Genomic DNA, 15,353 nt, shown 5'->3' on the forward strand with positions numbered 1-15,353 from the left:
AATAGAGACAGGGTTTTGCCATGTTGGACAGGCTGGTCTTGAAATCCCGACCTCAGATGATCCGCCCTCCTTGGCTTCCCAAAGTGCTGGGATTACAGGCTTGAGCCACCATGCCCAGTCTATTGTCTCTCTTCTTTTACTAGGAAGAGAAATCTCTTGTCCGTCTTGCTCACTGCAGTATTTCAATGCCTGGCACAGAGGGAATGCAATCAATATTTGATGAAATGCTGAATGAAATCCCTTCAACTACTTTCTGCTTTGTTTATTGTATCCCCAGCTCCATTACTCCTGCCATTTCTTTGGCTTGAAACTTTATCCTCTTTCAACATCATTATTTCCCTCCACTGCATCCAGTCTCCTGCCACCGGAAGCATATTCCTAGAACTAGTTATAATTTTGTTAGTCCTGTTCACAAGCTTTCTATAACTGTCTGCAAAATAAATATAAACTTCATTGTTTGATATTCAGACTCTTCACACTCTTCTGCCACATCTTTATCACAAGAAAACTCCATGTAAGCAGGAGGCTTGGTTAGCATATTCTTTATATCAGCAATCTCCTTTAACAAGCTCTCCAGGTGATTCTGATGCACACTCAAGTATGAGAACCACTGTTCTCAGTGCAAAAGTCCTCAGTACAAAACTCACTGCTTGGCACTTGAATGTGAATGAATGACTATCCATTTTCAACCTACAGGATGTTGCTTTCATCCACCTTCTCCTGGAAGGTGCTTGTATCAGGCAGTGCAGATGCCTTCTCCCCAAAAGTCATTTCCCCTCCTTTCTTCCTAATACAGCTTTATTTCTTTGTTGCGTGACTTGTTCTCCGGAGAAGGCAGAGTTCCTTTTAGCCTCAAGGATCTGATTAATTTGACTACACCTGTCCTAAAGATCACATGCCCCTTATTAATGATTGGATTGGGGATAAGTATATAGTCAGCTTTTGTGATTAGGAGAATCCTTAACAATGGAGTCCCAACTTCTCTAAGAACATGATTAAGATGAGATGGGGATTGTCGACCAATGAACGATGTGTGTTTGTGTGCAAACACAAGTGTGGTTGCACACTGAGAATTGTCTAGTTGGTGAAACCAGACAGGTCGCAGAGGTGGGGCGGTGGAGGGAAGAGGATTTTATTTTTCCTTTAGAACCTAAAAATCCAAATTAAGACCTTTTGAAGGAATTGAGGAAAGAAAGGAAAAAAGCAAATTCAACATTAAGAACTATTTGAGAGCAGCAGTCTCCTCTCCTTCCCCACCCCCGCTCCAGTCCCCCATATTGTGGGCTTCTTTTGTAAAACCCGTAGACTTTTAAGGACTCAAAAAGAGAAACGAAATTCGTTTTCATAGAGCAAAACTATGAAATTACTGTTGTCTCTTAGGTGCTATCGACTGATACCTCATAAAACACGGAAACTAGTTTCATAAAGCCACCAGCCCAGCAAGTACCATTTTAAGTTTTAAAAACATGCCTATTTCAGCTGCAAGAGTTTCCAGTAACTTCACGTGTCAGTATATAGCTCCAATTGTGAAAAGGTGAGTGGCTCTGAAAAGAGCCTTTGGGTTTACTAAGGCAGTTGCAGGGCTAAGTTTACTTGGAGCTCGTGTACTTGGTGACGGCCTTGGTGCCCTCCGACACCGCGTGCTTGGCCAGCTCCCCGGGAAGCAGCAGGCGCACGGCCGTCTGGATCTCCCTGGAGGTGATGGTGGAGCGCTTGTTGTAATGCGCCAGGCGGGAAGCCTCGCCGGCGATGCGCTCGAAGATGTCGTTGACAAAGGAATTCATGATCCCCATGGCTTTGGAGGAGATGCCGGTGTCGGGGTGGACCTGTTTCAGCACCTTGTACACGTATACGGAGTAGCTCTCCTTTCGGCTGCGCTTGCGCTTCTTGCCGTCCTTCTTCTGCGCCTTGGTCACGGCCTTTTTGGAGCCCTTCTTTGGGGCCGGAGCGGATTTCGCTGGCTCAGGCATGCTATCTTCCCTGTTCTGCAAGTAGAAATCAAAATGAAATCTACAGTTCCTGATCCTCGGAATTTGTAGACAATGCTATGTAAATAAAGATTTAGTTTCTCTATCTCTGATTCGTTCTTTTGTCGTGAAGTCTGCATGCAAATGAAGGAGCCTAGGTCTACTCTCCTATTGGTCATATCCTGAGAGCAGTTTTCGAGGTCGGGTCACCTAATTAACATTTTATATAACACGTTCCTGGCATTCCAAACAATTCAGATTAGTTTACTTATTCATTTTAAAAATTAAAAGTTGCTCTCCTCTATGCTTTTAAATGCCAGGGAGACAAAGCTTCTGGCCCAGTTACGTCTTCCAATTGTAAGGTCGGTTTAACAGCTCCTGGAAAAGCTATGCCTTGGCATTCTGATGTAGATTCTAGAGCAGCAGGACAGACCTGAAGAACGGCGAGCTAGGCGACCGGCGATCACCCGCACAATCCCGAGAACAGTGTTTCCCACTTTTTACAGAGTGCACAAACACATCATGAAAATAAAGGGCAGGCAATAAAGGTCCGGAGAAAAACAACAACAACAACAACAAAAGTAAATAGCATCTCTTGAAGAGAGCTAAGACAGGAAAGAATGTCTTAGCCAAAATGGCTTCAGTCCTTAATGGAAAAGCAAGTCACACCTAGTTTAGCCCTACAGCGAGGATCCGAAATAAATATTCAGTCTTACTAGTGAAAATATTATTTAAAAAATTAAAATGAAAGAGTCCGCTATTTAACAAAGAGATTTACTTTCTTTTTTTTTTTTTTTCTGAGGCGGAGTCTCGCTCTGTCACCCAGCCTGGAGTGCAGTGGCCAGATCTCAGCTCACTGCAAGCTCCGCCTCCCGGGTTCACGCCATTCTCCTGCCTCAGCCTCCCGAGTAGCTGGGACTACAGGCGCCGCCACCTCGCCCGGCTAGTTTTTTTTTTTTTTTGTATTTTTTAGTAGAGACGGGGTTTCACCGTGTTAGCCAGGATGGTCTCGATCTCCTGACCTCATGATCCGCCCATCTCGGCCTCCCAAAGTGCTGGGATTACAGGCTTGAGCCACCGCGTCCGGCCGAGATTTACTTTCAACTTATTATTATCTTTGGCTAAAGCCCGCATCTTAGCTAACTGTTCAGTTTAAGAAACTGTTCTTCCTAAATTTGACTGTCCTTTTTAAGCCCCCCTCCTTCACCCCACCGTCCCCAGGCCCCTAGCCCCTCTCCTCTCCTGCCACCATTCCCACTTCCTGGGTCCTAAGTCTCCAGACATGAAGGTGCTGCGCAAAAAGTATTCCACTCTGTGGGTTAGCATCTAACAAAAGTGTACTCTGAATTTATGGTGTCTTATGTTTGTTTCACAAAGTAATTTGTTTTTCTCACTTCAGTGATGACGAGAAAACCTTAAAATCTGTTTAACATCTTTTTTTTTTTAATTTCCAATTTAGCTAATGTAGCAGTGTTCAGAATAGCTAATACGCTTTATTTGTATTTATTTAATCAAAAAATCTTGGGGCGGGCGCGGTGCCACTTTTCCTTTAATACGGTTTAAATGTTTTGTCTCATTTGTCTTTCTCCTTTTGGGATTACACACCTGTAATCCCAGCACTTTGGGAGGCCGAGGCGGGCGGATCACAAGGTCAGGAGATCCAGACCATCCTGGCTAACACGGTGAAACCCTGTCTCTACTAAAAATACAAAAAACACTAAAAATACAAGAAAATTAGCTGGGTGTGGTGGCGGGCGCCTGTAGTCCCAGCTACTTAGGAAACTGAGGCAGGAGAATGGCATGCACCTCGGAGGCGGAGCTTGCTGTGAGAGGAGATCCTGGCACTGCACTGCAGCCTGGACAAGAGAGAGAGATTCCATCTCAAAGAAAAAAAAAAACAAGAAAACGGCCTGGAGTGATGACTCACACCTGTAATCCCAAAACTTTTGGAGGTCGAGGCGTGTGGATCACGAGGTCAGGAGTTTGAGACCAGCCTGGCCAATATAGTGAAACCCCGTGGATACTAAAAATACAAAAATTAGCCGGACGTGGTGGCGCAGGCCTGTAGTCTCAGCTGCTTGAGAGGCTGAGGGAGAACCCGGGAGGCGGAGGTTGCAGTGAGTCAAGGCCGCACCATTCCACTCCATCCTAGGTGAAAGAGTAAGACACTGTCTCAAATAAATAAATAAATAAATAAATAAAACTTATGTAATATTACTTTTTTCTCATTTAACAGAAAGGGAAATTAGAGAACCCAAGTTGCGGCGTCCTGCCTAAAACCCCATCGTTTATACTAGGTGTAACCAGAATGATGATTTAGGCAGTCTGACTTGTATCTAGTCCCTTAGAAGACATCTTCACCTACCTTGGTGGGCTGTGTTGCAAAAAGAGAAACAGCGTTCTTCTCATGTTAAAAGAATAGAAAATGAAGCATTTCTTTAACGACTAAAAGAGGTTAGAAATGAAAAAAAATTTTTTTGATTCTATGGTATAACTTAGAGAAAAAGGAGAAAGACAAATGAGACAGAAAATTTAAACCGTATTAAGGGAAAAGTGGCAAAGGGAGAGAAAAAATAAACAGACGCAATGGAAGGAGAGACAGACGTGAAGAGTAGGATAAAAAGAGAAAGAAATTCACCTAAAGAGGATGAACTAATATGTTGGAGAGACACAAAATGTACATACACAAAGAAAACCACAGAGAGAGGCGTTCAGTGATACAATCTGCAACTGCAAGAAGAAACAGAAAAGTTCAGATGAAGGCCCTTAACTACATCCAAACTACACATATCAGATATTCAACTGACAAGATCGGATTGAGATCCTTAAATGATTTAAATGAGGTAGGTAACACTGTCATTTGTGATTTTTGAAATTCCTGCTAAAGACTAAAATTTCTGCACTTATATATCTATATGAATAAAAATGGTGATATGGCACATAATTAAGAAAAAGACAATGGGGAATTTAAAAAATGACAGTAACTGTAGAGTAGCATGGAGATTTCCTGTTTCTGATTGAGATCTCAAGAGAGTTTTAAACTTTTTATAGTGAATATATTTGTACAAAAGGGTATATGCAACATAAACAAGAATTGTAAAACAAATGGTTGGTACTTAAAGCCTGTAATCCCAGCACTTTGGGAGGCCGAGACGGGCGGATCACGAGGTCAGGAGATGGAGACCATCCTAGCTAACCCAGTGAAACCCCGTCTCTACTAAAAAATACAAAAAAACTAGCCGGGCGAGGTGGCGGGCGCCTGTAGTCCCAGCTACTCAGGAGGCTGAGGCAGGAGAATGGCGTAAACCCGGGAGGCGGAGCTTGCAGTGAGTCAAGATCCAGTCACTGCACTCCAGCCTGGGCGACAGAGCGAGACTCCGTCTCAAAAAAAAAAAAAAAAAAAAAGAAGTAAAATATCATTAGTAATTAATAGGCCCTGTATAACTCTCCCCAATTCAGTGGGAGAGACAGGAAGAACTTTGAGCTAGGCGAACAGCAATCACTCACATAATCTTATGAACAGTATATCTCACTTTTCACAGAGTACACATATACATCATCAAAATAAAGGGCAGTTTAAGAACTAGAATGTCAGGCCGGGCACAGTGGCTCATGCTTATAATCCCAGCACTTTGGGAGGTCAACGCAGGTGGACCATCTGAGGTCAGGAGTTCAAGACCAGCCTGATCAAAATGGTGAAACCCTGTCTCTACTAAAAATACAAAAATTAGCTGGGCGTGGTGACACACGCCTGCAATCCCAGCCACTTGGGAGGTTGAGGAAGGAGAATTGCTCGAACCCAGGAGTTGGACATTGCAGTGAGCCAAGATTGTGCCTCTGCACTCCTACCTGGGAGACAGAGTGAGACCCTGTCTCAAAAAAAAAATATATATATATATTTTTTTTTAGAGAAGGGAATCTCACTATAATGCCCAGGCATTCTCCCATCTTAGCCTCCCCAGTCACTGAAATTACAGGTGTCAGACACCAAGCCTGGCCCTACATTTTGTTTTAATCAATCTTATTTTTGTTTGTTTGTTTGTTTTTTGGTTTTTCTTGGTTTAAACATCTAAGAATGGATCCATAAATTGTAAGTCATTTCATTTTGCCTATTTTTATCTTCACATAAATGGAATCACAAGCTGTATATAGTTTTATGATGTTTTTTATCCAAACCAACATTTCTGAGATTCATTCATGTTCATATATGTCACTCCAGTACCATAGTTTCATTATTTTAAATAGTTAAATATACAGTAACACTAGTTTACTCAATTTACTATAACAGACCTTCATATTGTGTCTATCTGGGATTATCGAGGTCATTACTTCTGTGAACTTTCTTGCACATGTTTCCTGGTGTAGACGTGCACACATTTCTCTAGTATATATGTAACAAGGTGAGAGGCTGGTTGAGACATTCACATAGAGCTGCTCAGGGCAAAGATACTTCTATAGATCTAGAGCTCAAGGCTGAAGCCTGGCATAGAAAAATGGCAGGCCACCCTGCCATCCCTCAACCCTTAATGTCTTTGCAAGGTTTGAAATGTCTGGATGGAGAGAACCATTTTCCATTTCCTATTTCTCACTAGGTAATACATTTTTTTTCACCTTCTGAGTTCCCTTCCCCGCCCTTCCCTGCCCTTCCCTCCCATCCTTTCCCCTTCCTTTTCCTTTGCGGGCATGGTAGCACACACCTGCAGTAGCTTGATCTCAGCTCACCACAACCTTTGCCTCCTGGATTCAAGCAATTCTTGTGCCTCCGCCTCCTCAGTAACTGGAATTACATGCATATGCCACCATGCCTAGCTAATTTTTATATTTTAGTAGAGACGAGGTTTCACCATGTTGGCCAGGGTGCTCTTGAACTGCTCACCTCAGGTGATCTGCGGGCCTTGGCCTCCCAAAGTGCTGGGATTACAGGTGTAAGCCACCACTCTTGGTTGGGCCTGATTAATCTTTTAAAGATATTTTGATTGTTATTGATGATAGGATCTTTAAAAACAAAATTCTATGAATTAAATCTGTTCACTTTTTCCTGGAAATTATGTAGAGATGGATTAGTGAATTTAAATCTTATTAGATTAGTTGCCTTCATTGATAAGATAAATTGCATGAATTTATTTTTTAAATAATTCAATCAAAGCACAGATAAAGCATCAGTAATTAAAATTTTCAGTGTTAATTCAAGTAGGATTTGGTTGTTTAAGTTAAAGAAATGAAACAAAATGAATGACAACCCTATAGAAATGTAAGATCCAAGAGGGCAGGAATTTTTGCTTGTTTTATCCATTGATGTATATCTAGCACTTAGAATAGTGCCTGGCACATAATACCTTCACATAAACATGTGAAAGCTGGCAGAATATTCCAGATTACAATATGCCATTTTGGCATAAGGATTATTTTGAGCTAAAGGGACTTAAAAACAGCAGATGCAAGAGGGGTGCTCTGATCTCCCATTTTTCTTCCTAGAAGTAGGAGATAAAACCTCCCTATAGAAGATGTGCTCCCTGGCTGGGTGCAGTGGCTCACACCTGTAGTCCTAGCACTTTGGGAGACCGAGGCGGGCAAATCACGAGGTCAAGAGATGAAGACAAAAATTAGCTGGGCATGGTGGCTGTGCCTGTAGTCCCAGCTACTTGGGAGGCTGAGGCAGGATAATCGGTTGAACCATGCCCGGCTAATTTTAGTAATTTTAGTAGAGACGGGGTTTCACCATATTGGCCAGGATGGTCTGGATCTCATGACCTCGTCATCTGCCCGCCTCAGCCTCCCAAAGTGCTGGGATTACCAGCCTGAGCCACCAGGCCCGACCAATGAGTCTTCTTTAAATCACATATGATGAAGGGTGGTTTTTGCAGTAAGCCATTTTTGGAACAAAAGAAGGTGGGGAGGAGTTCTTTAACCATTGCTGTTTTTTGATCACAGAGCTCAGATAAAGGTCAACAGGCCATTGAACACTGCCTATAAAATAGGCAAAATTAAAATGAAAAATAATATCAATATTATTAGTTCCAATCAATGACATATCATTTAAATCTCACTGGGTCTGATGTTTAAAAAAATAAAAATGTAAAAGATTAAATACATTTGGTTTTATTTTAATGTAATCAGAAATTACTGACATATATTATTTAAAGCAATATATGTTGGATATCATGAAAATTGCCTGTCTAGTCATACTTCCTGAATCCCAATTGCTCTCAACTCTTCTGAGGTAGTAATCACTTGATGATGAGCTGAAGGGTGCTGTTACCTGGACCACAGGATCACTACTTTAAAAGCAAAATTGGCTAGTATGCTTACAAATAAGTTGATTTCTCTGATGGACATCTTTCCCATAAAAGTTCTCTCCAGCTCCAAGAACAGTGATCTTTTTTTTCAGGTTTACATACAATGAAACTCAAAAATAATGTGAGATATTAAATTAAATGGAATATATCCAAGGTATTTTGCTATATGGTTGTAATTTCATGGAAGTTTTATTTTGCCTTTCTAAAAAAAAAAAAGCATATGTCAGTTTTTGAACATGAACAGTATTTTATCTTTTTACATTTTTTTTAAATTGAAGCAAAGAATATATGCAATAATGTGCCTTAGAGAGTACTCCTCTTATTTGGGCCTAAAAACAAATCATGTGTGGATTTAAAAAGATAATAATAACAATCATAAAGAAGATGAGGGACAAATATCCCCGGAAAATGTTTACCAAGACATTGCTAGTTTAGCAATATTAGTATCAGACAAAATATTAAAGCAAAGGTGTTTACAGGGATAGAGAGGGACACTGTAAGGACTCTTATCTGCAATGTGGAAAACAAGATATTCCAGAAAACTCTATTGAAGCAATACACCTATGAACTAGAGAAACTACAACCAACAAACTAGTACTTAGTTACTCAATTAACAAAAAACACAAGGGGCCGGGCACGGTGGCTCATGCCTGTAATCCCAGAACTTTGGGAAGTCAAGGCGGGTGAATCACTTGAGGTCAGGAGTTGGACACCAGCTTGGCCATCATGGTGAAACCCCATCTCTACTAAAAATATAAAAATTAGCCGGGCGTGGTGGTGCGCGCCTATAATCCAAGCTACTCAGGAGGCTGAGGCAGGAGAATCGCTTGAACTTGGGAAGTGGAGGTTGCAGTGAGCCGAGATCATGCCACTGCAGTCCAGCCTGGGTGACAGAGCAAGACTGTCTCAAACACACACACACACACCCCAAAGAAAAAGAAAGCAAAGAAAAAACCACAAGGGAAATTCCCATAAACCATCCAGAACAATAAAATTTAGAAGCTGAAACGAGAGTGACAAATAGGACATCTTTTGTTCTCTGGGTGCAAATACTATTAATCAGGATTCTGAGCTCTGGGAATTAAAGTCTGCCCTTTGGGGAATAGAATTCTAGGCTCTTAAACAAAAGTGAAGACACATAGCATAAAGCCAGAATGCTTTAAAACAGGGGTAGCCTGGAGAAAAAAAGGAAAAAAGAAGAAAAAAACTAGTAAACATCCCTGAGATAAAACCTTGTTTATCTCTACAGGACTCTGGCTCTGAGGAGGTGGATGGAGAAAATTGGCCCCAAAGATTTAACCCTAAATTTTAATGAAGTCTTGAGTTCCAATGAAGACGTCCTGAAATTAAATTGACTCAGGCTTATAGTGCCCCCTCGTGCCTGATGAAGACAAACACAAACCCCTTCAGGAGGAAATCATCTTGAACCCAAGTTCTCTACATTTATACACATTATCTATTTATTGAGCAATCATTTATTGAACACCTATTATATGCCAGACACTCTGTCAGGAACTTAGGATGTTTAAATATAAGGTCATAACAAATGTCACAAAATTGAAGAAAAACAGACACTATGGAGAGTTTGGCTTATAAGAAAAGAAGAGCCTTCTATTTCCTCCTAGATCCCTAAGCAAACAAAAGATTTCAGATATTGAAATGATTAGATACAGACTATAAAAATAACTACTTACTAAAAGTTTAATGAAATACAAAATAGAATAATAAAACAATCAAGGAGCACGGGATAATCAAAACCAAGTACATTTGAAAAAGAACAAAAGAGAACTTTGCTATACTCCATAATGATAAAATAAAAATCCAAAAGTAAGATGTAACATTCAAAACCTTATATGCACTGGACTACTGAACCACTACTATGTCAATAAATAACTGACAGAATTAGAAGGGGAATTTCAAATTTACAATTGTAGGGTAACCTTTCAATATTCTGTATGAGTGTTAGACACTCATATTACAAACAAGGAAAAATGCTAATAGTTGTCTAGGATTTGAATAAGACAATAAGCAAATTTGATCTATCTATGATTACCTTCATTTGACACAGAAAACATCCCTTCTATTTTTCAAAGCATACATTGGACAATTTCAAAAAAAATTAATCCTGGTTTCAGAAAGTTATAGAAATTAAGGAACATAACTACAAAAGGGGAGATATAAAGAACGACAAGAGAATGCTGTGTAATGTTTACAAAAAATTAAACTCAGTGGAAAATAATTTTCTTTTTATTTTTATTTATTTATTTTTTTTGAGACGGAGTCTCGCTCTGTCGCCCAGGCTGGAGTGCAGTGGCATGATCTCGGCTCACTGCAAGCTCCGCCTCCCGGGTTTACGCCATTCTCCTGCCTCAGCCTCCCGAGTAGCTGGGACTACAGGCGCCCGCCATCTCGCCCGGCTAGTTTTTTGTATTTTTTAGTAGAGACAGGGTTTCACCGTGTAGACCAGGATGGTCTCGATCTCCTGACCTCGTGATCCACCCGTCTCGGCCTCCCAAAGTGCTGGGATTACAGGCTTGAGCCACCGCGCCCGGCCAAGTGGAAAATAGTTTTCAAGAAAAAGAAGAAAATTAATAGACAAGCTGAGTAAACAAATTATGATTATGAAAATAAGGTAGGCAGTTAAAAAAAAATCTTTTCTGTGTCCTTCCACCCAAATACTGCCAAGTCCAGTCTGATTTTCCAAGTTTTAGTGATTTTTTAAGGAATAGATTATCTCTTAGTTTTTATTTTTTTCTGAGATGGGTCTCGCTATGTTGCCTCCACTGTAGTGCAGTGGCTATACACAGGCATGATGGCAGCACCCTACAGTCTCTAATTCCTGGGCTCAAGTGGTCCTTCTGCTTCACCTCCTAAGTAGCTGGGACTACAGGGACATGCCACCTCACATGGCATGATACCTATTTTACAGAATCTGTTACTACAGAAAAATAGCTCTCCTACTTTTTTCTTTTAAAATTGTATAACGTTATTAGCAAAACTGGAGGAGAATACAAATTTTAAAAAGAGAAAAAAACAAAATTATAGCTTTGTCTCACTAATGAACATTCATTTTTGTTTTTTGGAAATAAATGCCTATTATGAGAAAACATGGAAACCAGGAGAAATTGCAGAGACCATATTATTTAAATAAATAGCATATTATATAGGGTTTATTCTAAGAATAGAAGGAAGTTTAGCATTCTAAATCTGCCAGTTTAAGAAATTAATAAAGGAAGGCCCAGAGCAGTGGCTCACGCCTGCATTCCTAGTACTTTAGGAAGCCGAGGCAGGTGGGTCACTTGATGTCAGGAGTTTAAGGCCAGCCTGGCCAATGGCAGGAACCCCTGTCTTCTACTGAAAATACAAAAATTAGCCAGACATGGTGACATGCACCTGTAGTCCCAGCTACTTGGGAAACTGAGGCAGAAGAATCACTTGAACCTGGGAGGTGGAGGTTGTAATGAGCTTAGATCAAGGCACTGCACTCTAGCCTGGGTGACAGAGTGAAACTCCATCTCAAAAAAAAAAATAAAATAAAATAAAAAAAGAGATTAATAAAAAACGTGATAAAAAATAAAAAAAATAAAAAACATGATAATCTCCAAAGATAATGAGAAAGCATTTAACACAATTTAACACTCTTTCATCATAAACACTTTACAATGAGAAGAGAACTTCATAAGGAGTAGCTACAGTGAGTATAACACTTAATGGTGCCATTTTGGAAGGATTCCCATAGAGGTGGAAGGAAGACAAGTGTGGTGTGAAACTACTCCTATTCAACATGGCATCACAGAGTTTGGCCAATACCATGAGATAGGAACAGACAGTCAGAAGAGCAAGGATTCAACAGGAAAAGATGATTATCTTTGAAAATAATTGTCAAGGTAAAAGTTCATGAGAATCTATAAACAATTACATCAAATAAGAATTGGAATTAGTGGGCATAGGCCAGGTGCGGTGGTTCATGCTTGTAATCCCAGCACTTTGGGAGGCCGAGGCGGGTGGATCATGAGGTCAGGAGATGGAGACCATCCCGGCTAACACAGTAAAACCCCATCTCTACTGAAAATACAAAAAATTAGCTCGGTGTGGTGGCACGTGCTTATAGTTTCAGCTACTCGGGAGGCTGAGGCAGAAGAATCGCTTGAACCTGGGTGGCAGAGATTGAGGTGAGCCGAGATTGAGTCACTGCATTCCAGCCTGGGTGACAGAGCAAGGCTCCGTCAAAAAAAAAAAAAAAAAAAAAAAGAATTGGAATTAGTGGGCATAAGAGTACCATACAAAAATTCATGGCATTTTTATACACTAGCAATTACCTATCTGAAATCAAGGTATTACAGAAAAGCCAGACATCACAACAGTACAACAGATTCTAAATCCAAGAGTAAATATTCCAGATGTATATGATAAAAATTTTGTAATGTCATTAAGTACATAAAACAATATCCATTTTAAAAAGAGGCAGCTTTATAGTGTACTATGTTTATGTTTTGTGATGATTCAATATACTAAAATGTTCATATAAACTCTCCTAAAAGGATAGTTTTATAAATTACTGAAAAATGTAATGTCAAGCAAACCCTAATGAATATTTTGTAGAGCACTGTAAAATTCATATCAATGAATGAAAATCGTCAAGATGATTCTCAAAAAAAAAAAAAAGAAAAAAAGAAAAAGGAAAAGAAAGAAGAGAGTGATAGACCGTGACTTAGCACTATATATGAAAACATATGAACCTACAGTAATTAAAACAGTGTGGCATTTGGTCTAGGCATAATCAGCAGGTGAGTAGAACAGAGTTAGGCATTTTTGGAGTTTTCTAGGAGCCTCTTTGCTCACATATTCTAATTGCCTACAGATAGCTCTTCACTGGATGCTTTAACTCTGTATCCCTGGGAATAAGGGGAGTAGAGAGGGTGAATGATGATAAAATATTTCTCTGATTCTAAACTCAACTCACACTGTTTGCTATAGGAATCTGGTTGACTCAAGTTGGTGTGTGTTTTCAATGCAGAGAATGGAGACTTCATCTCCATACATGGTGTTGGGGTGCTGAAGCAAGATGAAGAGAGAAGCATCCCTGAAGACGAGAGAAGTGGTAATTGCGTGGGCGTGTAGAGTGATATGGGGAGAGTACCATAAAAAAAAGAGACAGGTATATACTGTACTATGTTTATGTGCAGTACTATTACTGGCAGAGAGAAAAGTAGAAATCTCACTGATCATGTGAAATGCAAGGTTTTGTTTTTACATGTTGTTAAATTAATTCCTTAGAGTTACCAAGAGATAATATTTGTAATGTAAAGAAGGGACCCTGGAGCTAACCTGCCTAGGTCAGAAAGCTCTCTGCCATGTATTAGACGTAGGACATTGGACAAGTTATTTTAAGCTTCACTTGGTATATACTCATGGGCAAAAGTGGGATAACAGGCCGGGCGTGGTGGCTCACACCTGTAATCCCAGCTGTTTGGGAGGCAGAGGCGGGCGTATCACAAGTCAGGAGTTCCAGACCAGCCTGACCAACATGGTGAAACCCTGTCTCTACTAAAAATGCAGAAATTAGCAGGGCATGGTGGAGCACGCCTGTAATCCCAGCCATTCAGGAGGCTGAGGCAGGAGAATCGCTTGAACCCGGGAGGTGGAGGTTGCAATGAGGTGAGATCGCACCACTGCACTCCAGACTGGGCAACAGAGGGAGACTCCATGTCAAAAAAAAAAAAAAAAAAAAAAGTGGGATAACAGTGCACAGGTATGTCTTGGGGCTGACATTAGTATCTGGAAATCACTTAGAAATATATGTGTAAAAAATAAAAAATAAAAAGAAATAAAAATAACTCGTAAGGGTTGTCAGCTATGTGCACCAACGGCTGCATTGTCTTTTTTGCACCTGAGGTGCTTCTGCCTTCGTGGGCACCTTCCTTTATTAAAGTCATATGAAGATTAATATATAACGTCTTCTTCGACTTAAATGTTCACTTTTTCCCTTCTGACTTCAGAAGAAATTAAAATGTTTTCATGAGCCCCTAAAAGAACTGTGGGTCCTAGACACCGTGCCTGCTGTTTAATGGAGGACGGCACTAACTGTACCTGAAGATGATTTTTTTTAAAAAAAATTCAATTAGAAAATAATTATTCGCACACATTCATATACATACATACACCGAATCCTCACACGAACAGCCCTACAGGCGTGAGAACAGTAAGGGAGGTGCAAGAAACGTCTCCTTGGAGATGGGAGGCATATTTTCAGCTACTAGAGAAGGGGGGGAAGTGCCAGCTCTCTGAGAAGAAAGCAGGAGGATGCTGAGAGACTGAAGCTGAAATTTCCTTCCTGCTTCCTCACTCTTCTCGTTGGTTTCAGCAGTCTGTAAAACTCTTGTGAGAGGAGCAAAAAGATCAAGGGAAGATTGTTGCCTGGCTTCTCAGTCTTCAAAATTTCCGGTCCTCTGTTTTTTTGTTTTGAGACGGAGTCTCGCTCTGTCGCCAGGCTGGAGTGCAGTGGCGCGATCTCGTTCACTGCAACCTCCGCCTCCCGGGTTCTAGCGAATTCTTCTGCCTCATCCTTCTGAGTAGCTGGGACTACAGGCGCGTGCCACCACACCCAGCTAATTTTTTGTACACCTGGTAGGGACGGGGTCTCACCGTGTAAGCCAGGATGGTCTCTATCTCCTGACCACGTCATTCGCCCGCCTCGGCCTCCCAAAGTGCTGGGATTACAGGCGTGAGCCAATGCGACGGCCAGTCCTCTGTTTTTAAACTGTCCCCCGGATTGTTCGAAGTCTCCGATGTCCGGCGATCTGGTGGCCGCAGAAGAAAGAGGTCCACTCGCCGGGGACTGGGAACCACCAGCTAGCGACCTACGGGGAAACGTCCCGGACGCGCGCCGGCCGGACGTTAAACGTTCGTGACGCCGTATGCGGGAGCCGGATGGGCGTAACGTGGCAGCGGCGTAAAGTGTAGCTCTGTAGTCAGGGCACGGAGGGGCATGGCCGGACGGCCCTATGAGGGGGCGGACCTTTGTGGCAAAGGTTGATGGGATGACCTTATGAGGGAGCCTGCATGGAGGGGCACGATGGGCCCCAAGACC

General features: G+C 41.3%; 1 protein-coding gene across 1 annotated transcript; it reads right to left on the bottom strand.

The window, feature by feature from the left end:
• Positions 1-1,483: 1,483 nt before the first annotated feature.
• LOC117088337 (histone H2B type 1-C/E/F/G/I) lies at positions 1,484-15,043 on the bottom strand. The gene is made up of 2 exons (XM_033219541.1): positions 14,909-15,043; positions 1,484-1,985 (listed from the first exon to the last, which is right to left on the bottom strand). The coding sequence occupies exon 2, from the start codon at positions 1,968-1,970 to the stop codon at positions 1,590-1,592; it is 381 nt and encodes a 126-aa protein (XP_033075432.1). The 5' UTR covers positions 1,971-1,985; positions 14,909-15,043; the 3' UTR covers positions 1,484-1,589.
• Positions 15,044-15,353: the final 310 nt, after the last annotated feature.

This window comes from Trachypithecus francoisi, unplaced genomic scaffold (genome assembly GCF_009764315.1).
Source record: "Trachypithecus francoisi isolate TF-2019V2 unplaced genomic scaffold, Tfra_2.0 Lachesis_group10, whole genome shotgun sequence".
NCBI lineage: Eukaryota > Metazoa > Chordata > Mammalia > Primates > Cercopithecidae > Trachypithecus > Trachypithecus francoisi.

Coding starts and splice junctions, on each gene's coding strand:
- LOC117088337 (XM_033219541.1), bottom strand. CDS start 1,970: ATGCCTGAGCCAGCGAAATCCGCTCCGGCCCCAAAGAAGGGCTCCAAA.